This window comes from Mauremys mutica, chromosome 10, assembly GCF_020497125.1.
Source record: "Mauremys mutica isolate MM-2020 ecotype Southern chromosome 10, ASM2049712v1, whole genome shotgun sequence".
In the NCBI taxonomy this organism is placed as follows: Eukaryota; Metazoa; Chordata; order Testudines; family Geoemydidae; genus Mauremys; species Mauremys mutica.
Window position 1 is genome coordinate 37,561,334 of NC_059081.1, and position 26,228 is coordinate 37,587,561.

Here is a 26,228-nt window from a genome sequence, read left to right on the forward strand (position 1 = left end):
TTAAGGTTACAAAATATTTAATGTTACATGATCAAGTTAAATGTTTATATGAAAATATATATTCATGATTGCCTCTTCTATATTACTTTGTTTCAAATATATTCTTTTTCAGATACTCCATCCATGCATCTTTTGATGACAGCTCCATAGAATTCCATTCAAAGTGAGGAATCTGTAAGACAGAGTTTGCACGGTAACTTACTGTTAACATTTCTTCTTGTTAGACACAGTGTCACAGTAGATACACATACGCAATACGTGGTACCTTTTATTTAAGCCCTGTGCTCTCCATTTTAAGATATGTAAGGTTGAAGATTGTTATAGGAGATGTGGCCGTTTAATGGGCTATGCTTCATTTTTAATATTAGGAATTTCTTAACGCTAAATGTATTTGCCTGGTAACAGTCATAGAATAATAATAGTGGAGATGAAGGACCAGATGCTCAGATGGAGTAAGATGGCATAGCTCCATCATCATGTCATTTCCTGTCAGAATTTCAAAATACCTCTAATTAAGGACTAACTCCTCCACTGGTATAAACTGGCAATTTACACCAGCTGAGGATCTGACCCTAAAATTTTAAAAACTGCCTCAGCCAGGAAATGACATGATAAAAATTGTGTAACATATAGTGTCAGAAGAATACCACAGGGAGAAAATTAAGAGTATTCAAGCTGTCTGAAGAACAAAACTGTAAGTCACATGGAAGGGATTCTGTTTCAATTACAGTAGATGAAGCAAGAGTTAGAGTGGAACCCGCTTATAGTGAAGCTCTGCTTCTAGGGTATGTCTACACTGGGTTGGAGGAATAATAAATCTAGATATCTAATCCTCTACTGGGGAAGCTCCACCACTTGTAGCAACAGTGGAAGCAGTAGCTTAGGCAGGACATGTTTTTTTACCACTATGTCTGGGCTAGACACCACAGTGGTAAGTGGTAGACACCACAGTGGTCTATCCCACAGCTTCCACTGCTGGAGCTGCACTAGCGGAGAATTAGGAGGTCCTAGTGTAGAAAGCCCCCACTTGAACTGAAGTGGAGCAAAATTCCCAAATTGATTCAGTGCATTTCAATGGACTTTCGCTCCTTTTAAATGGAGCTTCTCTCCACTTAGGAGGTGGTTCCAGTCTGGCATTCCTTTTAGAATGTGGCACTCTACCAAGGAGTGCTGCATTCCAAAGAGAGCAATATGTCCCTCATTTCCTTTGTTTGAGCAGCAGAGGCAAAGCAGCTACTATGCTATAGTGGAGGAAAGGTATACAAGATTATTTGACTTGTTTTGCTGCAGCTGTTCCTAGTGAACAGGAACTAGACAACACACTTAACATAGCTATTTCCTCCTGGTGGGGAAAAATACTGTCTTTCCCCAACAACATTACAGAGCCTGGAGAATGCCCTGCAAATACAAGAGAGCATCCTTCCACATACGCCCTCTCCTGTTAAAGAGAAACTGTACAAAGTTTTTGAAGGGGAGAGCTTAGAGGATTCCATTGTATACACCAGTCAAATATAAGGTATTGATACAACAGATTGTGTGCACCATACCTGAACCACCTGGTACCCCAAAATTTCCAGGTGTCTTTTTTTCATTGCAATTTCTCCTTTGAGGTGACATGAATTTTTGCAAAAAGCTTTAGAATCCAGAAACTCCACAGCAATTCTGCTAACAAACAAAATAGTTACTTTCAAATATTAGTAGGATGTCTATTAATGATCCCCCTATTCAGTTATAATAGTTGTAGTCAGACTACCATTAGATTAACCTGAAAACTAAGGTTTAAAAATTTAAAGAAAATTAAACTCATTCTTTAAGTCAAGACTCAATTTTCTTCATATTTATCTAGGCAAATATGAACTCTAGATGGTTCCCAAAAGCTTTTCCCTTTTACACCTCTGGTAGCTGCAAAACAGGAAAACAGCCAAACCAATGTTTTCAAGGTAGACACTTTTGTTGCATCTCCCTACATAATTTTGTGCATCTAACTACTGATTTGTATAAGCAAATACCTGATTTGCACACACAGAATAGTAAAAATATCCCTGAAAGGCAGCTGTCAGCACAAACACTGCTAAAGACAAAGTTCAAAGAGGAAGCCTTAAATATAGGCATGAAGGACTTAAAAAAGCAGCCAACTTGAAACCAGTCTGCCTTTAGAAAGGCAGCCAATGCAGCATAGGTGTAATATCAACTGCTCAAACTCAGGAGCAAAAGTGTTGCTGCATTTAGAATAAAATACTACTGATGGAAAAGCCCTTCTAGCTTATCAGCTTTACCGTTATCAAACCACGTAGATGTACAACATGCCAAGTGTGTTCACCCAATGGGAGCACATGCACATTTTTTGGAAGCAACTTCTAATTAGAATGTGTTGTTGCCATTGAAAAGTCAGTGTTTATTAACAGGTATCACGTCCGTGTATCTGAACAAGACCAGCAGAAGGCAAAGGTTTAGCATCTCAGATACTGCTGTGGTAACTGTTGGTAAAGGCTGACTTTTTAGAGCCAACCACTGTACACTTTAAAACTTTATACTTTTTTGTCCTTTACATCTGAGAATCCTAAAGTTTATCTACAATCCTTAACCCTCCACAGCCTGGCGCTGTCCTCTGGGTGAGTTGTATCTGCATTTTACAGGGGGGATGCTAAGGCACAGAGGATAAGGCCCTCATCCTTTTAGGTTCTCCACACCTGGAACTTCACTAGGTTCAACAGCAGTTGCAGGAGGTCTGCAAAGTAACAGGCTTTGAGAAATCAGGGCTGTATTGCTAAAATTCTGCATCACAGCCATTCAGTGCATCTACAAATGGCCAAAGAGGCTTTGATTTCTTACTTTCCAAATAAGAGGGGTTTAAAAAAAAAAAAAAGAGTTGAGGCCATACTGATATTAGGCATTCACAAGGAACAGCTGTCTCTCCTGCCTCGCACTCAATACCACTCCTACTCACAGGAGCTGTGATGTGTCTATTCAAAAGAGAAGCCACAGTCACCATGAAGGGTAAGAAAAAGCCTGAATATACAAACTTGGTTCATCTACTTAGCAAAATCAAACATATAGAAAACCATGTACTAACCTCTGTGCTCCCGGTGGAAGCCCCTTCTTCCCCTGGAGCTGGATGTCTGGTCCCCACTGCACTAAGTCAGCCAAAACTATACTCTGATCCATATAGGGAAGAGGCTTTTTGTTTTTATCCAGAATGCATTCAAAATCTAAGAAAATGCAATAACCCAGTACACTAATCAATATAGGAGGAAAATGGATCTGATTTAATATCTAGAACATTTATTTTAAGAAAAACTAAGTTACCGTTATCACTGGAGTTATCAAATATTTGTATTATATAGTGCAAAGTGAGTTGTGGGGCTTATTTTTCAGACCCACTTTGTATCCAGTTTCCAAAATAGCAACGTTCTGTTTGATGGCTTATTATACTTACACCTTTGGGGCACAATTCTCAGATGCTCCAAAGATATATAGTATTGGAGTTAGGGAGAAGACTCAGATCTATAATAACCCCTACAGGAATTAACTGTGGACTTATGGATCCAAAGCTATTACCACCAACCTGGTTAACCACCCACCTATTCCATAGTAGTAAGGTGTGAGAACAGATACTTTTGCATACTGGCTTCCTCCCAAGATCTCCCCCAGCATTCTGTGAATCTGCTGTTGCGCTGTATTTGTGCTGCCATTGCCTACAAAAACAAAATGGACAAGTTAGTGCACCAACATGCAGGCCTGCAGTCTTGAAATAAAAATAGTGTCACAGTAAACAGAAAACTGCAATTGTTACACTAGATATCTGAAAACAGACAAAACTGGGATTAAAGCATTCTGTAGAACACTAATGTTGTTGTTTTACTTTCACAACCTACATATAGCTCCACCACCTTTGAGAAGAAGACTGGCTGCCAGGTGCATAAATGGCACATACCACAACAAGGTAAGGGGGAGGACATCCGTTTTTAAAGTTTCATCTGACTTATTTTTGTGCTAAATATTACATTCAGTTATCAGCTTTTATAGACTGCTAATAAATAACCCCATTAAAATGCTAGAAGAAATGTAGCACCTATCAAACTGCTAGTCCTCCATAACTAAGAACAATAATGGCATTGCCTTTCCTAAAATACTGACCTTTACGCTGCATCTGCTGACAATAGCGCTCATGAAACCAAGGGATCTGAAACTCAGGGCATTCCAGACACACAGCTCTGTTCAATTCCATCAGGCGTAACCGGACCCTCCAATTCAAGGTATCTGGTAGGGCTGAATTTAAAAAGTCAGCTAGAACACAGGAAGTCTTGAGGGGCACTCAAAATGGCTACTTAATTAATGGAGAAATAGCCTTTTAGCTAGCAGTGCACATTAATGCACTTAAGTTCAGAATCTTACAAAGAATATGGAAATCTCTCAATTGGAATTTTTTCCTTCTCTTTTTATTCAACAATAAGGAATTAGAAAAATGCAGCCATTCAAAACATCTCTTCTGAAGTTCCTACCCATCAGCTCTTAACTAAATGGCAGGGGGCCAGGCCAGCGGCGTAGTTGTAGCAAAATTTGTCTGGGGGAACGGAATCAAAGTTTGGAACCAGTGCTCACCCCTTTGGTTACAGAGGGAGGAAGTCTAGGGGGGAGTCTTCTGTTGTGGACAAAACCGCCACACTACTTCCTGAGCTATGCATGTGACCGTATTCTTGTAAGATTCCTGCAGTAATATAATTTATTTCAAAACAGATACTGTGTATGGGAAATGAATAACCACTCTGAAAATGTTATTTGAGTTCTAATATGAGGACAAGCTAACTCCAAACAAATCCTAAACAAAATCCTTGATGATGCCAGGGGCGGCTCTATGTTTTTTGCCACCCCAAGCACAGCAGTCAGGGAGCCTTTGGCAGTGTTTCTGCGGGAGGTCCACCGGCCATGCGGATTCGGCGGCATTTCTGTGAGCGAGTTACCGGTCCCGCGCCATTGGTGTCCCCACTGCCAAATTGCCACCTAAGCTGCGGGATTGGCGGACTTCCTGCAGAAACGCCGTTGAAGGCTCCCTGACTGCCGCCCTCATAGCGACTGGCAAGCGACTTGCTGCGCTGGTGCCTGGAGCCACCCCAGATGATGCTCAGATTCCAACTATGTCTTTTAAAACCAATACACTGATTTCACTATTTCTTCCCACCAAGCATTCCAACATCACCTGAATCAAGTTGTATTTGTGAAGGTGTCTTCCAGGAAGACTCAATTATTTAAAAGTAATTCTATATCTATAGTAGTATACTTATCTACCACACCATTTTGTGCCACATCCTACATAATTAAATTAGTTAAATCAGACAAAAGTAAGCAAAATAATTTAATTTCCAAAGTAACTAGTTACAGACTAGATGTTAGTCTAAAAGGCAAAGAACTTTTTGAAGAACAAACTTTATAAAATTCAGTGTTTCCTTACATAACACAGACACTTTAACTAGGTGTTGTGAAACAACAATCATTCTTTGCAAGATCAGGGCCTAACTTTAAACAAGACACAACAAGTGTGTGTAGCAAACCAACAGAGAAGGTAGGGGAAGGAGCACAAGGGTAAAAATAGAAATTTATAACTACATGGACTAACTATGGTACAATTTGGCAGGTTGATTAAAATATAAAACATTTCCCCAAACCACTGCATTCTTAGTAGTATCAAACTCACTATGATATATGGCAGAGCCTGTTTGCTAGTTGGCAGATTTGTTAGCTGGTTGAGCAGATGGGATGAAGACTTCAATTTCAAGTATATTTTCATTTTAAGAGAAAATATTTGAAAAGACACTCCTCCTTTACTGACTTGCCAGTACAGGAGTTTATGTTTTCCCTACCTCAACCAACAACATCATGACATAAAAGAGCAGAAAACAGAACTTCGTGTCCTGCTCAAGTGCCTGTGTAATAAGATTTTGCAGAGGAAATAGAAATTTAGGATTTAGTATCTAAAAAGCTTGAGCTGAGAGGTGCTAAACGCCCTTGCGCAGGCCGAGCTCAGCATGTCTCAAAGCGGGCCTTAAGTAAAAGGAGGAAGAGACTGTGGTTACTGGAGTTTCAATGTAACAGTATTTGTCATTTTTAAATCTACATATGTACTTGGTTACTGATTTGGGATTGTTTACAATGTAAAAGATATTTCATAAAGCTTTACAGTCTTTATAAAAAGCATAATAAAAAACGGAAGGATAAATACCTACTTTCAAGTTGGGCATCCAGTTTGGCTAGGAAATCAACATTAAATATCGCGTTTATCACGGCTGGAGGAAAATACTCAGCAACAGCCAAGGAATAACCAAGCAGCACCAGGAGGTGAGGCTCAAAACAACCTTTAAAAACCAAACACATATTTATATGGATGTATTACATACATCTGTTAAAAAGTCTAATGAAAATTGTCTAATGAGCTCTATTCTTCCTTCCATTAACATGCCTGACTCCCATTACTATCAACTGGAGTTAAATACACACACATGGACTTGCACATGCCCATTGCTTTGCCAATTTTCCCAATGAGGGCTGTAAAACTCTAACACAGTAAATTTCAGTTTGTTATAAAATATATTGTTCCTAGTAGCGAGGCTTGTCACACCAGCCAAGCGGAACTGTGCCTCTCCTACTCCACAAAAGCTTGGCCTAATTATGGCATATTCTCTGCAGAAAGAAACTGACTAGACTTAGAAGAGATAATAGCAGGGTAATACATTACATGGCAATCTTTCATACAACTCTCAAACTATAATATCAGCCAAGAAATCAGTTTTTGTTCATCTTTTCCTGCCTCACCATCTTCTGGTAATCAACCACAAGATCTTTCCTCTCCCCCAAATAATTAAGGGCCTGATTCCAATCCTTCTAGGAGAGGCCACAGTAATTATTTTTAAAGGATTTTCCATTTACCCACATGACAATCAGCTAGTTTAAATTCTCAATTTCTTTGTACAACAATTCAAGACATATTCTTGGTCCCAATAGCAACAGCAATTTCTGAAGGGTGAAATAAGGCTGTGAACTCCCATGGAAACACACAATGAATTCTGCAGAACATTACTTAGAAAAAGAAAAGAAAATTAATCCGTATGTTTCAATAGCCACCCAATTCCCATTTTTCTCAAGTGTACCTAAATTTGTGCCCTGGAAGAACAGTAACTGACACAATTCCGAGTCTACATTACCTTGCATCACTTACCTAAGTGAGAGCTAAAATGTTGGATGCAAGTCTCAAAGAACTCTTCACTTTGAGGAGGATCATAATTCATAACCGTGAAGGGGAGGAGAAGAGTATATGTTCCAGAAGGATGGATCTGGATAAGAAATTTTAAAATAACCATTTCAAGAGTGAAAAAGAATCAATTTCAATACAGTCTGATGTTGCATTGTAACAGAGGGCTTGGCTACACTTACAAGTTGCAGCGCTGGGAGTTACAGCGCTGGTCATGCAGCTGTGGAAGGGCCAGCGCTGGAGTGTGGCCACACTGACAGCTACCAGCGCTGCAGTGTGGCCACACTTGCAGCACTTTCCAGCGCTGTATTGAGAGGTGCATTGTGGGCAGCTATCCCACAGAGCACCTCGTCCCGTTTTGGCGCCGTTTTGGCGCTGAGTATTGTGGGAAGGGGAAGGAAGTGTGCGGGTCATTCCGCTTCCTGTTTGCCAGCGCCCCGTGGTGCATCGCTTCACATCCCAGCATTCACTCTTTCCAGCAGCGTTTGGCGCCATTGTGAGTGTCTTTCTGTTACTCTCTGTGTGAATCGCGATTTCTGTGGCAAATGGAGCCCGATCTGCTGAGGACTCTGCTGATGAGTGTCACCAGCACAACACGTTTGGCAGTCCAGCTATTCCTTCAGCTCCAAAGTGACAGTGAGGATTCCGACGATGATATCAATATGGATTTGCCTGCCGCGTGTGACACTAAAGTGCTTGCGGCATTTACGGAAATGCTCAGCACCGTTGAACGCCGCTTTTGGGCTCGGGAAACAAGCACTGAGTGGTGGGATCACATCGTCATGGAAGTCTGGGATGACGAGCAGTGGCTGCAGAACTTTCGTATGAGAAAAGCCACTTTCATGGGACTGTGTGCTGAGCTCGCCCCCACTCTGCGGCGCAAGGACACAAGATTGAGAGCTGCCCTGACGGTGGAAAAGCGAGTGGCTATTGCAATCTGGAAGCTGGCAACTCCAGACAGCTACCGGTCGGTCGGGAACCAGTTTGGTGTGGGAAAGTCGACCGTGGGAATCGTTTTGATGCAAGTTTGCAAGGCAATTAATCGCATCCTGCTAAGAAAGACCGTGACTCTGGGGAGCGTGCAGGACATTGTGGATGGCTTTGCACACATGGGTTTCCCTAACTGTGGAGGGGCGATAGATGGGACGCATATTCCTATTCTGGCCCCCCCCCACCTGGCATCAGAGTACGTTAATCGGAAGGGGTATTTCTCTATGGTTCTCCAGGCGCTTGTGGATCACCGCGGGCGTTTCATTGACATTTACACAGGCTGGCCTGGAAAGGTGCATGATGCACGCATCTTTCGGAACAGTGGCCTGTTCAGGAAGATGCAGGCAGGGACTTTTTTCCCAGACAGGAAGATCACAGTAGGGGATGTCGAAATGCCCACTGTGATCCTTGGAGACCCCGCGTACCCGTTACTGCCTTGGCTCATGAAACCCTATACAGGGAAGCTTGACAGGAGCAAGGACCGGTTCAACTACAGGCTGAGCCGGTGCAGAATGACTGTGGAGTGTGCTTTTGGGCGTTTAAAAGCCCGCTGGCGTTGCTTGTATGGGAAGCTAGACTTGGGGGAAAGCAGCATCCCCGCGGTTATATGCGCTTGCTGTACCCTCCATAATATTTGTGAAGGGAAGGGTGAAACATTCAGTGAGGCATGGACCACCGAGGTTCAAGTCCTGGAGGCTGAATATGCACAGCCAGAGAGCAGGGCTAATAGAGAGGCCCAGCACAGGGCTACAAGGATTAGGGATGCCTTGAGGGAAGAATTTGAGGCTGAAAGCCAACAATAATGTTTGCTGCCTTGCATGGGAGTGAATTGCACTGCTTACACTGTTATTCTATTATCCATAATAATAATAATATGATTTGTAGTGCCTCTTTCTTTACTGGGCTAAGGTATCTTTCACTATCTGCTATAATAAAGACAGTTTTCAAAGCCAAGAATTGTTTTATTGAAAAGAAAAAAACTTCCTTGACAGACAGACAGACACACAACATTTCATGAACACAAGAGGGCAGGGGTGTGGGTTGGTGAACTGTACAGTCACAAGTTTGCATATGCCCTGTCTGGATTGCTGTTTAATGAATCCTGCACTTCAGGGTTCATATACTGCATGGTGATGGGGGTTGAATGCAGAGGGTAAGGGTGGTGGTAGGTATCAGGGCTGGTTGGGGAACATACAGGTGTTGGAGGCAGCTGGTGGTGGTAAGAACCTGGATGCTGGGGAAAGGTGGTTTGAGCTGACATTGGGGCACAAGGCACAAAGGACGGGGCGGGTGGGGGAGTAGCACGGTAGTGCTCTGCTTGCATGGCAACGAGTGACTCTATAGACTCCGCTTGGCGCTCCAGGATGCTTAGCAGCCGCTCCGTGGTTTTCCTCTTGGCCATTGCATTTCTCTTGCGTGTCCTGCTTTCTTTCTCTCGCCAATCCTTCAAGTCCTTACTCTCTCGAGCAGACTGATTAAGAACAGTTTTCAGCATGTCTTCTTTGCTCTTTCGGGGATTTTTTCTCAAATTTTGAAGCCTCTGTGATGTTGAACATCTGGGCAGTCCAGTAGTCAAGGTCACTGTAGAAACAGAAATGACAACATTTAACACGGGCAGCATTGTATCCACTATCTCCAGACATGAATTGTTACACTGAGGGAGTGAGTTCTTATTTAAGCATTCTTTTACCCACACGCATAACACTACAGAAGCCACGACATGGTGAGTGAGCAGTGCTTATATGGGGAGAAGTGGGGCTTGGGTGTAAGAGGGGAGCTGGTTGCTTCGGGTAATCTGGAGTGCTAGAGGGGTTGAGTGAAATGAAGATGCAGATGCAGGGGTGATCTTATCTCCCTATCTCTTCACTAAAGAGTCTCCCAACATTTTTCACAGGACTTAATCCTGGAAGATGTTTCCCTACTGCGAGTCACTAGGGAACAGCGGGGGGCTCTTTTAGAGCAATGTGGATTCCGCCCGGGACCCTATGCGGCTTGCCTGTGTTCAGAAATGGTCCCCCCACCACTGGCAGAAGAGTGGCGCGGACGCGTCACCGTCACTGGGACAAGGGACACAGTGGCTCTGCCTATAAACCTGCGCAGGCATATTGCCCACGCTCTGGATGAAGCTTTTGCTGAGATAACTGAGGCAGATTACCGCGACGTGATAGACCACATCAACGGGCTATTCCACATCTAGAGGCTGGCATGCATGCATCCATAACCCCCCCTCCTCTCCAGAAACATTTCACCCAGAAAATAAAAGCCGCTTACCGGTAACACGCTCCTCTGCTTGTCCTTCTGCAACTGCTGGCTGCTGCGATTGGGTGCTTTCCTCCTGGCTTGAGAAGAGCTCCTGGCTGCATGCCTCCAGGGAATCTGCGGTTTCTTCCCCCATGCCAGGAGCTTCACTCGCGGTTTCCTCCCCCCCCACGCCTCCGCCTCCGCCGCCTCCTCCGCCTCCTCCTCCTGTCCCCCAGCCTGCTCAGAAGTGTCCATCGTTATCCTGGGATTGGCAGTGGGGTCACCCCCAAGTATCTCATCCATCTCCCTGTAAAAACGGCAGGTCGTGGGAGCAGCTCCGGATCGTCGATTCCCCTCTCGGGCTTTGTAATAGGCACTCCGCAGCTCTTTAATTTTCACCCTGCATTGTACTGCGTCCCGATCATGGCCCCGATCCAGCATGGCCCTTGATATCTGCTCAAAGATATCGTAATTCCTACGGCCGGAGCGCAGCTGTGCCTGAACAGATGCCTCACCCCAAACACTGATGAGGTCCTGCAATTCACCAGTGCTCCATGCTGGGGCTCGTTTGCCGCGTGGAGGCATGGTCACCTGTAACTGATTAAAACTGATTGCACTCCACACCTGGCTGCAGCAAACAGGAAGGAGATTTTTAAATTTCCCGGGGCATTTACAGGGCGGGTCACCTGAGGCAAGAGCAGTAGAGTGCAAACTGATGTGCAGAGTGGCTGAACAGGAATTCTGGGATAACTACTTATTCCCTGGAGGACAGGTAAAGCGCTGGTGAGTGTCCACACCTGCTGGGCAGCGCTGGATCACCAGCGCTGCACTCCTTATACCCCTGCCGGGATGGGTTTTCAGCCAGCGCTGCAACCAGGGAGTTGCAGCGCTGGTTGTGCCCTGCAAGTGTGGACGGGGTGTTGTTGCAGCGCTGGAAAGCCTCCACCAGCGCTGCAACTTGTAAGTGTAGCCAAGCCCAGAGAGATTTGTAACTAATTCAGAAGCAGAAGACCTAGAGTACATGGACTACTTTTAAATTCCTATGATTTCCTTTGCTCCTCAGATTTTACAACATAGAAATATTTTAAAATATACAAAGACAGATGAATAATATTTTGAAGTATTAAAATTAAAGTCTCTGCATCAGGGCAAAAGTAGGAGCAGATGATTATAGCAATATAAACATTATTCTCTTCTTTCCAAAATCAGAGACATGCCCAACTTCATTGTCTAAAATCTTATGTACCACAAAACTAGTAAATACAATAGGTTTAAAACTGTCAGTCTCTCCTCAGGAGATACTGTATTGACAACTCAGTTGAAAAGAAGACCAACTCATCTGTCCTCTTAAATTTTCATTCTAGGAGCAAAACCTCCTCTATTTCACCCCTGAAGTAGAGTAAAACCTCTAGAACTGCCAAATAACAGGTTTGAAATCAGTGGTCCCCTGTATCTTTAATCCCATTCCCACCATTATGTTAATCTGATACTTTCTACACATTACTTACAATGTCTTACAATAATTTACAAGGCAGTTGGAAGAGGAGAAAGAACACTCACTGCACTGTAATAAAAATATTATAGGAAAAAGGCAGCACATGTGATCATACCATTAGGAGCTAAACTTCTAAAAGTGAACATATCATCTGACATACTAAAATTATAGTAACATCTGAAGTATCATCAATACCTTGCTCATATGTTGAACTGCCACAGAAGCTATTCTATCAAGTAATGGAGTACAGCGGTAGTTTGTTTTGATGAGAAAAGATGAAAATTCTAGTACATTCATCCATGTAATTTGGTCCATCAAGCGCTGACAAGTATTGATTGTTTCTTCAACAAGTATTTCTTCAAACCATTCTCCAGATATATATTTAAGTTCTTCCAGCAACAAATCCAAGTCACTGGCTTTTTGAAGCCTCTGATATCCGCAGTTACTTAATTTTTGCAGAAGCTTCGCACCTGGTCCAGAAGTGCTTTGCTGATGTGACTGATCATGACGAACCCATCTGACAAGAGCTGTAGCACAGCTATTCAAATCACTTAAGTTGCACTGAGGCAAAACTGCATCAACTCTGTTAATCAGTACTTCATCCACGTGAGAAGAAGGAAGCATGGACAGAACACGAGTTAGCATAGAAATGTCACTGGGAACAACGTTAACTTGTAAGTAGCTGGAAGAAAGGGGAAAGAAACAAAACCATCAGTACTGACAAATATAATTTATGGATAAAAATAGCAAATAAATTATGTAAATATAAATTCTATTTGAAAAACAAAGCATTAACCACATTAGCCATCTACATTTCATAAGTTTGCAATAATGACAATAACAATGTGGTAGAAGTTCAAAGCATTGACTACTACTGTCTTATTCATTGTGAGATCAACATTTTCCTGCCACTTTACTCACTAATAATATCTGTCAAACTACCATTATAGAATCACCTGAGCCAGAGAAGATGAAAACACAGACATGAAAGCCTAAGGAGCAGAGAACAGGAAGCACTATTTAAATGTAAGCAGATTACAAAACATGAACAGAAAAGAAGCTCTCAAACTAATCAATGGGAGGTCATTAGAGCCATCTCCCTAGTGTGGAAATAGTGGAAGCCATATTGCGGAGGATCTAAGAGGAAGTTGAGGCAATGGGACTAAACTACATGCTGAAGGAAGGAGAGAGGCAGGGTGTTTATTGGAGAAAATGAAATCATCAGATAAGGTAATAAAGGTAATAATTGGAGATATACCCATCTCCTAGAACTGGAAGGGACCTTGAAAGGTCATCTAGTCCAGCTCCCTGCCTTCACTAGCAGGACCGATTTTTGCCCCAGATCCTTAAGTGGCCTCCTCAAGGATTGAATTCACAACCCTGGGTTTAGCAGGCCAATGCTCAAACCACTGAGCTATCCCTCCCCCCGATAAATTTTATTTTCTTGGAATGTGAAATTGAAACCATCCTATAAGACATTCAGATGAGCTGGGATGCCTCAGTTTTTAGGGTTGCTCTTTCTATCTTGATACTAGTAGAAGAATTCTGTCCAAACAGCTGCATAGACCAAGATGGCGGAAGGCTTCATAGAGAAGCTCCTAGACATATTACGTAAGAGAAATATCTCAGACTTGCCACTCAGATGTAAAACTGTTAGGCTCAAATAGTCTTGCCTGAGATGCAAGAGCAGCCCCTTAGAGAGGAGATCCTGCCTACTTGAGGAGACAGAGAAGACATCTTTGCAACAGCTACACTACATCTGAGTACCACAGCCTTCTTTATCAGTCTGGGATGATGATGATGAGGATAGTCCCTTCTCCTCTATCTTCTGAATCACTCTTCCTAGTAGTGGAAGAGGGAGGAAAGCACAGAGAAGCTAATTCAGTCAATGAGGCTCTAGGGGGTGCTGATGAAACTTAGACATCCCTTCTAAGGGCAGATTTTATCTTCCTGCCTGCTGGGTCCTCTGGGGGAAAAAAGCCCCCTTGTCAGGAATTAACACATCCTTTGCCAGGTATACCCCATCTGTATCAACATTGCAGGAGAAGAAAGAGAAAGCTTTTAGATTGTGAGATTCTGCAGGCATTCAGGGTTTGCCAAATGAACCTTTTCCCAGCCTTCCCAAAAGGCACCTTGGGCAGTGTGTTAGGGGCGCAGAGACACCCTCATCCCCAACAAGCCATTCAGACTGAGCTCCTTCCCCCACAGGAGGGTCAATGGGGTGGAAGCCATTGTGGGAGAGCTCCTCTTCTGTGGCTCCTAAAAGGGTCTCCTGATCAATAGAGCAATAGTCCCCCAACATGAACTATTAAGAGTCATTAAACCCCCTTAGCTTTGTTTGGGTTAACTATGGCACAGCAACTTGGCCAAGCACATGAGGTTCCCCCGTTAAAGAAGAATACACTCATTTGTGTTCTTTTCTTTTTCATTTGGGCTGATACCTGAGTCCCTACTTCTCACAAATGGATTATTTTTAGGCATTTCTCCAGGCAGAAATGCCATTTTCATCATCTCTTCCTACAAACACTAATAAAATCGGAGTAGCAGCTGTCAATGATCTTACTAGAATGCCCCCTATTCTAGAGTTCCAGTGTAAGAAGACTCCTTGCCCATTCTTATATTTTATGGAGAGCATATTTATTACATAGATCACTACTATGTCTAGAGTCTAGACCACATTCACTTCCCATCCTAAAGTTCATGTGCTTTTTTAAACTTGAATTGTTACAACACTTTATTTTTTAGTAAAACATTAAGATCTAACAAGTTGTACACAATTGTGAAGTAACAAGTGTTTAGTGTAATAATCAACAGTTACATTTACAAAAAGAATACGCACCCAACTAGCAATCTTCTTAATTTGGTGTAAAGCTCTGCATTCTGACAGTGCAGCAGCACCAAGGCTTGCGTTATTTTTGCCAACTCTGTTGGCTTGTACTTATCCAAGTACTTATGTAGAAGAGAAGCAATTCTGAAACCAATGCGAAAAATAAGAATAAATTCCTTCATTATAATTTTGTGGAAAAACATCACAGAGGAACTTCTTACATCATGAACAAGACATCACTTAGACAACACCTAAGATCCTACAATTTGTTCCGCATGGGTGGACTGCAGCATCCACATGAAGCCCAATGGAGCTCTGTACAGATGCAGCAGAGCATCTGCGCATAATGAATCGTAGGATCGGAGCCTTCGGGAGTGGCAATTGATCGGTGTTAGTCCTGTATTATCTCTGTAATGTAAAGACTGAGGTGGGCAGACCTCTGGCTTTGCTCTGAGGCTCCTCTCCATTGCTTAATCTTATGAAGAATTATTTAGGCTAATGGGTTTCAACAATCACTGTGAAGTAATAAGACAGCCTCCTACTGCTCTAACAAGGAAAATATGTGCTGACCTTTTACTTGGTTTGCATTCAGTTAAAATTTAGAGAATAAGAATCAGTGGACCAGATACTTGAATGGCGTAAACTGGAATAGCTCCATCAACTTCAGTGAAACTATACCAGTTTACACTAAGAGAGGATCTGGCTTGGTCGGATACCTGAACTAATAATTCAAAATAGAGTCTGATAAACTGGAGGAAAAAAATTCAGCAGAATACCAGATCAGCTAGTCAAATGTGCAGGATCGGCGTGTTTGTTACAGAACACTTAACAAAACATCAGAGTATACCAAAATATTCCTCCTCTTCTGGGTTTCTTAACCCAGATAGACAAGGCTGGGTTCAGACACAGCCTTTTCTCAGGCACTCTCCTCTTCACTATTCCTGGAACAGCTGCTGTTACAGATCCTCCCTGGAGCACCTATGAGCCTGAATTCCTATCAGCTTCTTTTTTGCACCAGACAGGGCAGGGCCTCTGCAGCTTGTCATATATATATGTATTCTGAATTGTGTGTCTGGATTGTACAACAGATCAGAGGGCCTGTGAGTTCACTCATATTCATAAACTAGCTAAGCATGTTAAAGTCAATTTGGTGAGACCACATGTATTTCTTTGGATCCAACTGTGATAACATAATTAAGAAACACAGGCATAGCATATATACACTGCACATATATCCTGGCTTTATCAGCTCCCAGTTCCAGCCCTCCTCAAATTTGAGCACAATTCTGCTTCATATGTGAGGATGCCTGAGTATTTTTCTGTAGGAAGTGGAAATTGCTTACAAAGAGAATTCAATATAATATTAGAAAAATTTACTTTTGAATCAGATGTGAATTTCTACATTCCATTTCTTCCATTGTTTCCACTACTACTAACGCTTGGTGACAGTTAAATTCTTCCACCATTAGCAGTGCATTTGCTATTAACCTAAAAAGGAAGAGAAAAGATGCATTTTGCAAGTTTCCAGCAATTCTCCTGTGTAATAGAGGAGAACACAGTAATCACATTAGTCTGAAGGAGGGAAAAGAGATCTGTACTGTGGGAACTATAGTAGAAAATAATGGAAACAAAACTCCTCCAAAATAAAGACCATCACTTTTTTATTTCCTCCCTCAGCACAGTTGGGTAGAAAAGCATAAACAACTGGATAAAAGATGAAAGAGTACATGGTAGGCACATGATTTGGAATGATGCTAAAAGCTAGTAAATGGTCTACTTCTGTAAGAAGAATAAATTTAAAAGGAGGCTAAGAGTGAGTCACTGTTAACCGCTATACTCTTTATAAGGGGATCTAGCACTGACAAACTGATGTTAGAGGACACAAGAATGTTAAATTATTCAAAATCAGTCTGCCAATGAATTTCCAAACTTAATTTTTTTGCACAATCAGGTCAAATAGAGAACTCTGGATTTTTAATCCAGTGGTGTTGCATCAGTTTATGTTGGTATCAGTTTGGCCCAGAAACTCTCTACCGTGAACCAACAAGTCTGCATGAGCCCAACTAACCACTGTCACTTGGGGGGCAGGTGCTGTGAGGGGGCACAACCCCCATCTCAACTTTCATTTGAAGTCTAGCTTATGATAGCAAAGAAAAGTTTGAAAAAGTGACCAATTGTAACCAACGTTTGCCTGAGTTTGCAGACTGCTTGAAACGATAGCCTCCCACTACCACCACAGGACTGCGTGTAGCATGAGAAGAGCAGACAGAACCAGTCCCTGTGCCCAATTACAACCCAGCAGCTGGGATAAGTACTGGAAGATCTCCTGCTGCAACCCCTGCTTCTCCAGGACAGAAGGGGGAGAAGGGACTCCAGGCTGCTGCTATTCTTGTGTAAAGAGAAGAGACATTTTGCTGTCCCGGTTTCTTAGGGGCTTGCCACTTCACTCCAAGTGGAGGGCAGAACCACAGCCTTAGTAACGAAGCTATGGGGATGGGGCAATGTAGCAGTGTTGCCCTTCCACCTTCCAGACAAAAGCTTTTGGGATAAATTGTTACAATATTGTATCACAATGTAACAACAAATTTGCAGCCTAAATGATGCTAATTAGAAAAAAATTGCCTCTCTGCTCATGCATGCATGGATAACACAGAGTAGCAGGCCAATGATCCATTTTAATAGCATACCGACCGTGGGGAAAACTCAAGATTTGCAAGACTTTAAACACTTGAAGTCTTAGGTACTAGTTTGTGTGAGGGAGCACCTGTGTACGCACACTAGGCATAAATAAGATGTAAATAGGGCTAAACTTACCGTTCTCTTACCTCTTGTCCTGCCATAGGCCCTAGCGCAGCAAATAATCTTGTGAAACTCACAGGATTGTTACAATCATCAATGGTTTCAGTCAGCTTCTGTTTAATGACTAATCGGAATTCAGTGTTGTTAAACTGTAGAGACTGGTATAGTCCAAGGATAAGACTGATGTTCTCTAGATCAAGCTGACTGGGATTCTCAAGGAAAATCTTATTGCATTTTTCCAGCAATGGACGGTAAGTTAGTCTGACATTTCGAAGAAACTGCACCATCCTTCTGGCATGGTTGAAATTGATGGAATTCACTGTTTCCAACAGAAGTTCAGCCTTTTGTATTAATCGGTCTCGAAAATTCTGTGAGATAACACTAGATATACTGATCATCAAAACCGACAGGGCCCTAAAAACATTCAAGAGATTTTACACTTACACACTGAGCTTTAAAAAACATAACAACATTTTTAGAAATAACTAACAAAATTGGGAAAGGCTTTACAAAGGATGTTGCAGAAGTTCTCTCTTTCAAGAGCTATTTAAAATCCAACCTGAAAAGTAGGGCTAGGTGAAAAAACATTTTCTCCATTAAAGCAAAATGATGAAAAATTGTTTCTGCTGGGATTCATAAAAAAGTTGGGATTTTTCTGCTATAAAGAAACAGAGCGTTTGCAGACGTAAACTGCTTGCGATGAACCTGTGTCATGTCTGATTAAAAAAAAAAACTGTGCAAAAGCTTGGGCTCAAAGAAATTAAAAAAAAAAGTCGATTCTCAAGAAGGAGTTGAAAAGAAAGAAAGAGGTGGCCTTCCTCCTCTTCTCCATATCCTAGGTGGACCTTTGGTGAACCCGACTGCCTTCAAAGTCATAAGTCCAGAAGACAAAAGCTGTCCAACATAAGGAATGTTTTGAAGATTAGTTACTTAAATTTTGGAAAGTACTCTGAAGAAGAAAAATGCGAAACAAATAGAGATCATCATTATTACTATTCTCAGAAGCCGTTAGTGTTTGATTTAGCTTCAACTCCATAATAGAAAAACTACCAGTCTCATGGTGGTGGGCAATAATTTTTGCAGAGGAGCAACTCCACTAATTTTCCTAAGTTATCACGGGCCACACATTTCTACTAGATTAATGGCGGGGGTGCGGGGTCTGGGAGGGAGTTTGGTGCAGGAGGGGGCTCTGGGCTGTGGCAGGGTATTGGGGTGCAGAAGGGGGTTCTGACCTGAGGCAGGGGGTTGGAGTGTGGGTGGGGGTGCGAGGTGCAGGCTCTGGTCAGGAGGCGCTTACCACAGGTGGCTCCCAGCTGGGCAGCACAGCAGAGCTCAGGGAGGCTGCCTGCATGCCATGGCCCACACCACTCCCGAAAGTGGCTGTGGCTGGCTGGTGCTGGCACCTCTCTGCGCGCCACTTGGGGGAGAACGGGAACAGCAGGTCTCTGTTCACTGCCGCACCCACAAGCACCGCCCCTGCAGCTCCCATGGCCAGTTTCCGGCCAATGGGAGCTGTGAGGATGGTGCTGGGGGCAAGGACAGTACGTGGAGCCGCCTCCTCCCTGCCCCTCCCCCCGCCTGAGGCAGGCAGAGATGTGCCAGCAGCAGCTGGTTCCGGGAGTGGCACGGGGCCATGGCAGGCAGGCAGCCTGCCTGAGCGTCCTGCTGCGCCGTGCGACTTTTAGTGGCCTGGACTCGGAGATCATGAGGAGGCCGGACAGAAATGTTAGACGGGCCAGATTCGGCCCCCAGGCTGGATTCTGCCCACCCCAGTCTAAAACCTCAGAAAAGACAAGTTAAGACTCAGAGTTAGGGTACAGTAATATCTCCTTTTTCATTGGCACAGTAGAAAACTACTCTTTTAAGAAGCTGTGGACAGTAAAAGGATCAAGTAAATTCTTGAACAAGTTTTGCACATGTTCTCCCCAAAGAGACTCCAGAAGATGACTTATCTAAATTTTCCCAGAATGGATTCATCCATGAAGACTGACCCTATGCCATTGTACAATTATTTGCCGCCTCCAAAATTTGAAGAGTTGATAAAAAGTCAACGTCTTGAATAAGCAAGGCATAATAATTCTATACATATTACATCTAATATTATTCAGCTTCACTGGACCAGAATTACCTTGGGTCCTGTATAGAATCCAAATTCACGTTCACAATATCAGCTACTTTGCCAATTAGAGGGCTAAAGTACATCTGTTGTTCATTTAGACACAGTGCAAACTTAGACAGAGTTGGCAGACTAAACCTGTTGATACATCAAACAGAAGAAAACTGAACAGTAAACATTTATTTTTCTTTCCATAAAAGCATGGAGGTAAAACATCTAATACAATAATTAAATTAGCAAGTAGATAGAAGTTTAAAATTAAGAAACAACCTCCCTGCTCCTCCCTCCCCTCAAAAATCAGACCCATATAAAATGCTTTCTTGATAGGTCATCCCCTAGTAACATTCATGCCTCAACCAAAATAAAATAGAAGTCCATAAGGAGAAAGTTCTGAACAGCTTAAAAACCTATGAATTTTCATATCAAAATATGACAATATGAAGCATGTGTACACAGTCAAGCACAGAAGGAGTTCCTAGGTTTAGTAAGGTCACCATAATGGACTGGTTAAGATTATTTTATCGTGCAGTAAAAGTGCTGCCATGTTGGATAAATGTCGCTGAAGTGAATCTGAAAGTCAACTGGTGTGAGTATTAGTATGCAATATAGGCTTTTCACTAGCCTGTCTGTGTGTCTTAGCTAGTAGGCTAGGACAGGCTATTCTGTCCTGTTGGTGACAACAGAAGAGAGTGATGCCAGCCCCTGCATTCAGCCAGGGACTAAGGAACAAAAAGTGCAATTTCAAAATAAACACAAATGCAAAGAAGGAAAAATACTAGGGTTCTATACTAAAAGTCTTTTCTGAAATTAAGATGAGGAAGAGGAGAGGGGTATATCTGCCATTAAAGAGCAGGACAACAAGCATAACCCTGCTTCATCTATCAATATAAAGCCGTATGTATGCCAACTTTGAATTTCCTTTGTCGGTGGTGTATGTGTTCACACATCTAAATATAATCTTAAATCTGCACTCATTTTTCTAGATACAACAGCCTCTATTGTTTAGTATCTGAGCACCTCCATTGGCCACCTGCAATTCAAAACTCCATCAATATTCAAAGCTTGATTATGTTAAAAAAACAAAACCAGTTCTAAAGAGGAGACATTCCAAAAAGATAGTTGAGGTTTAAAATAATTATATAAAAATACTTAGATAATGTCTAAAACTCTATAAAAGTTCTTTCACAGGGTGCTTACTAGATATTAACTCAAGCTGAATATGCTTGTAATTTACATCTCTCTGAAGGTAGAATAGTATAATACTTGCCTTTCTAATCTTCTCCATGCTTCCATGACTAGCTCTTCTACCAGAGAATCATGGGCCTCAACAGTGAACCTGCATAATGATTAACGACAAGACAAACCAGGCAAAGCTGCATAACTCTTTTAACATTTGCTTTAAAAGAGCTACACAGACTCTAGTAAGAGAGTTATATCCAGTAATAATTTGCATGTCTATGGCACCTTCCATCCAAAGGTCTAACAGCACATTACAAATGTTAATTGATTAAGCATCATAACACCCCTGTGATGTAGATAAGTATTCCCATTTTACACATGGGGAAACTGAGACACAGAAACATTAAGTGACTTGTCCAAAGTCTCACAGTCTGTGTGGCAAAGCTAGGACAGGATAAAACCCAGATCTCTTTACTTCCAGCCTTGTGCTTTAATCACAAGGCTGGAAGGATATGTTTATATAAAAGAAATTAAATAAAAGAAGCTTAGCCTAATACATTTCAAAATAATACAAAAATATTCAGGTTTGTTCATTTTTAAAACATACATATGTTGCTCACTGGAAAAATCAAATTCGCAGTTATCTCCATTAAGGTTATCAAAATGTAAAAATATAGTTCAAGGGACACCATCAACTTGAAAAAAAACCCAAAACAAAACACATTTGTGACTGAGAATTTTGTACCTAGTAGTGTTACATCTGTGATTACTAAAATGAGAGAAGATGGCAAAAATGTGGATTTCCCTAACTGAAGACAAATTGAGGGAGGCTAGGCTACATTGTCCAGCTGAGATCCAAGAGTTATATTGGCAGGATGTTCCTTGCAATGATTGTGGATGGAAGACAAGACAATCAAAGGGCATGCCAAAGACTTGTTACATGGACTGAATATTAACGGACCTCAAAGAGACCAATTTGCATGACAGCCAAGAGTACAGTCATGAGTTTTGGAAGAAGGCTATAAAAGTCACTGACTCTGAATAGGGAAGAAGAAGAAAAGTTGATAAAAAAGTTACCTTCTAAGCCAATATTATTTAACTGAATAATAAAATGTTTAAGATTATGTTTACAAACAATTTACAGGGCTCATTTAAAATTGGTTATATGGAATTTAATATTATATTGCTTACCTCAATACATTGTACAGCGTATCCACCAAGAGATCATTATCCATAAATTCTATCTTGTTTTCAGCTAAAATGCGAAGAGTAAGAAACTGGGAATGGTTTTTTACATAGTCGATATTCCTCAACAGATGGGACTTCTCCTTTTGAAATTTCCACAGTAGACTAATTGCACTTCCAACGTGTTTTTCAGATAGTTTCGCTTTGTTCTTTCCAACAAGATCAAAGACCTGATCTTCAGTTGTGCAGCTATTTAACTGGCTCAGCAACGTGTCACTACTCAGAGTTCGAAACTGGCAGCGTCTCAGTGCAAATGCGTAAATATGCCTCACACAAAGCATTTTTGTCACCTCCACAAGCTACTTTTAAGATGTCCAGAAAAATGTTTTCCTCTTTCACTTTTCATAATAAACAAAGCCACTATTAGCAAGAAGATGAGGCATTTTGAGACACACAAACTTGTTTTTCTTGCATCTTTTATAGACCCTCTGGGAAGAGGTATAAATGAATTCTAATGTATCTGTAATAGTATTGATTTAAGACAGTTAGGTAAGTTAATAATTAGCAGCTAAAAATTAAAACTACTTCATTTTAAACTTTTGAGTTAATTTCTCTTCAGAATACACCAGACTTACACTAAGGCCCAAATTCTTCCTGTGAATGCCCTCCCCTCCCCCACATACAGGACATTAAAATATTCAGTTAAATTTAAAACAATAAAATACACTTGATATATTTTCAGATTTAGAGATACAAGAACAATTCAAACTTACATTTTTTGAAATGTTAAAAGCAAAAACTATAGAAAGCACAAAACAGATACAATAGCTCAGAGCATTGTGACCAAACCAATTAGTTGTTTAAGAGTTATAGCCAGACCAGAATAGCTTCAGAATAGCTAGCCCTTGAAAGCTCTAATAATTCTATAGGCTACATATCTGTGGGGATGCACACCATCTAGCAGTCATGGAATGCCAATTAGTCAGAGCACCGGCTTCTTCCTCACTGAAAAACTCCAACATGTAAACTCCTGAAGTGCTGGAAACCAAGGACAGGATTTACCTTGTTCTCATCAACAGACTTCAGTGCTCTTTAGGGGCAGGTGTGACTTCACCAGCATAGCATATACTGGGCATCACACCAAACCCAAGACAGCAATACACAGCAGCCCTACAAAAGGAAGAAAACTCATACATTATTTTGAACAGTTCATACATGGTACTGAACTTACTCCAGGGGCGAGTGGGAGTAGTTGCAATTTTCATTTTTGTAGTTCACCTTTAACTAATAAAATAAAAAAAAATAAAGCCCAAATAAACCTCCAAAAGCCATTACATGCTTTTCTCAGTGTTGCACACATTCATGCTGACATCACTGATGCTGGTGCACACACAAGGAAACAAAGAAAATTAAACTGTCATGATTTATGTTCCATTTAAACACAAGGTAAAGTATTCTGTACAAAATGAATGTGAACAAAAACAAACAAACAAAAAAACAGAAGGCATAGGAATTTCCCTGCTATCAAGTTGTAGACTATTTTACGTATTTTTATAACCCTAATTTCCTTTCTACTCCAGTTTTATAAAATACTTTTCTCTCTTCTGTCCATTCTGCCCTGTACTGATCTCTATAAAGCATTCATTCTGATCTACCTCTGTATTATAAAGAGTTCTGTGATTATTTTTACATAACCTTGTCCATAAAAAGTAACTCCAGTATAGTTGAATTTTTCCTTGTAGAAGCAAGGCAACACACTTGCTCATTTCCTTGAGATGCAAGCCTTTTTACACCAGTTATGACCTCTTAACATAGGACTTTTATTACTGGTACTGAAATAAGCTAAAATGCAGACCAATACTTGATAAAGAGACATTGTAAATTGGAAATCTAGTAATTTTCAACAAATAAGTTTAAAACATTCTAAGTACTACACTGGTCCCCGCGTCCCTTGCCAATTTTTGTGATTTTACAATCACATTTTCCCAGTTTTTAAAAAATGTTTTTCTCTCCCTTGTTCGTGTGTGCGTGTGTAGGGAGGGAAATACAAAATCAGATAATCAAAAGGGGAAACTGATTCACTCTTCAGGAGAGGCAGGTTTTCAGCAGAAAAGATGAGACTGAGTTTACACAGAGCTGTTAAACTACATAAAGTAAACTAACTAAAGAAACAGAAAATTATTATTTTTTCTTTATTCAGAGAGAATGAGAGCACAGATCAAAATTAGGACAACCCCACTATCTTGCTGGCCAACACTGGAGCAGATATTTTCCTAGCCTAATTTTACAACACAATTAAGAAAGCATCACACACACACTTTTAAAAGGGACATTGTCAGGTTAAAAATAATTTTTTAAATATTTCTTTATCTGTGTTACCACTAATACATAACTGTAAACTAAGTATTTCCCTCAGTTCAGATGATAAGAAAATTACTTAGTTTCAGTAATAACTCCCACACTTCCTGACCCTTCTTAGGATCAGGGTAGAGGTGAGCACAGGCTCTGCCACATGTGCTAACAAGCTATGCTGCAAGACAGCTAGCCCCATAGAAAAGAGTTAAAGGAGATGATGACCTTCTGTGGAGGTGTTTTGTGTACCACTGGATTTCCCCGTGGCGCTCGTAACATCCATGCCCCCAGCTCCTCTGCAGGCCCACAAATTCCTCCATCCCAAGGACTAGGGCCTGGTGGAGCTGCACAGTTTCCAACAAACTTTTTCCCTCCTGTAGGCTTTTAACTAAAGCAGATGATTTATCCCAAAGCTCTTAAAAATCCCATAAGACAACATTAATTCCAATTGTGACGCTTTACAAAGAGAAATGAAAGAAAATGAGTACAGAGTAAAATTTATTTTGCCATAAGCTTTAAAAATATACTGGTCAAAACAAAAGCACAAACACCTATTCAAAGAACCGGCTTATTTCATAGTTTTCTATGTATTGTACAAAAGATTTACTGAAAGGACAAGAAACTCCTTTAAATTATCCCCAAACAGATTAAACTAACATATTAAGCATTTCAAGTTGGCTCATAAACCAATGAGAACCTCAAAGTTCTCAGTTAAGGATGAACTTTATATGTCCTTCAATAACTACATACTAATAAGGCACAGGCAGAAAACCATTTTTAGCAACGCATTATTGTTTTGAGATTGGAGACATACAATAGGGTGGATTTCACCCATCGCCTAATTGTCTTACTTTTATTGAGTTGCATCACAGCCAAGGCAGCATCAAGGTTGGTAAAATATGACCTAACTTTTTTTCCTTCTGTTTGCTAACTTCATGAAGTTCGTTGCCCTGTGCAATTCAATACGCTGGCTAGTATTCATACAGCAATTCTAAGATGTAAAGGTCCCATCTGGCCTTAAGAGCTATGAATCTATGTATAGGACTATATGCCAAGTACTATAGAGAGAACAGTAATTAGCCCTATATTTGGGTGGCCTAACATTTCCCATTTTATACATTCTGTATATAATTTTAAAGCACTTCAACCTCTGCATGGTTTGCAACAGGATTTTAAAATCTGAAAGGGGGATACTCCGAAGGTCAGGGAGAGGTCCCTTTTGTCCCCATGAAAACACATCCAGATTTAGCTGTTATACATCTTCGAAAACTGGCATGAGAGTATGATGGCCCTCTCCCTGCCATGCTGATTGATGCTCGTGGGGGCAGGCGGGTGCCCATGTGGGTGCAATCACCCCCCTCCTGCCAACAGAGGGGAGTTTACTCTGGTGCCCTCCTGAAATGTCTGCCGGCGCTTCAGTGCCCCCCGTTACCAGCTTCCCCCCGGGGCTGGAGGGACCCAGCCCCCTGGCCAGCGCACAGCTGAAGGGAGGCGCAAAACCACGCGGCTGCTACCGGCCACTCACCGCAGCGCTCCCGGGCTCTTCGGCTCCGCATGGCACAAGATCATCGCCTCAGCCCCCAGGCTTCCGCTTGTGGGGGGCCTCCAGCGTTGGAACCCGTCTGGCACCCGCACCCCGCTCTGCAGTCCTAGTGCCCCGCCGCCCAGGGAACCGCGAGGCCCGCCTCGAACAGGGCGGACTACACTTCCCAGTATGCATTGCTCCAGACAGGGGCCGCACAGACCAATTGGGAGCATGGCATGCTGGGATCAGTAGTGTCTCCTCTTGGAAACAGGCAGA

General features: G+C 41.8%; 1 protein-coding gene across 1 annotated transcript; it reads right to left on the bottom strand.

The window, feature by feature from the left end:
• On the bottom strand, positions 1–26,228 carry FASTKD1 (FAST kinase domains 1). The gene is made up of 16 exons (XM_044978483.1): positions 25,953–26,228; positions 23,138–23,245; positions 22,082–22,595; positions 20,979–21,047; positions 19,724–19,849; positions 17,611–18,009; positions 16,174–16,284; positions 14,809–14,940; positions 12,165–12,651; positions 7,211–7,325; positions 6,222–6,350; positions 4,138–4,269; positions 3,582–3,695; positions 3,074–3,209; positions 1,548–1,662; positions 1–172 (listed from the first exon to the last, which is right to left on the bottom strand). Exons 3-16 carry the CDS (start codon positions 22,414–22,416, stop codon positions 83–85), a joined length of 2,490 nt encoding a protein of 829 aa, XP_044834418.1. The 5' UTR covers positions 22,417–22,595; positions 23,138–23,245; positions 25,953–26,228; the 3' UTR covers positions 1–82.

What these genes read in the sequence shown, in the direction of transcription:
- FASTKD1 (XM_044978483.1), bottom strand. Translation starts at nt 22,416, where the DNA reads ATGCTTTGTGTGAGGCATATTTACGCATTTGCACTGAGACGCTGCCAG. An exon ending in GCATGGAGAAGATTAGAAAG is followed by an intron (nt 19,850 to 20,978) that starts GCAAGTATTATA and finishes ATGTATCAACAG; the next exon opens with GTTTAGTCTGCCAACTCTGT. An exon ending in CAGTTCAACATATGAGCAAG is followed by an intron (nt 7,326 to 12,164) that starts GTATTGATGATA and finishes TTTCTTATCCAG; the next exon opens with ATCCATCCTTCTGGAACATA.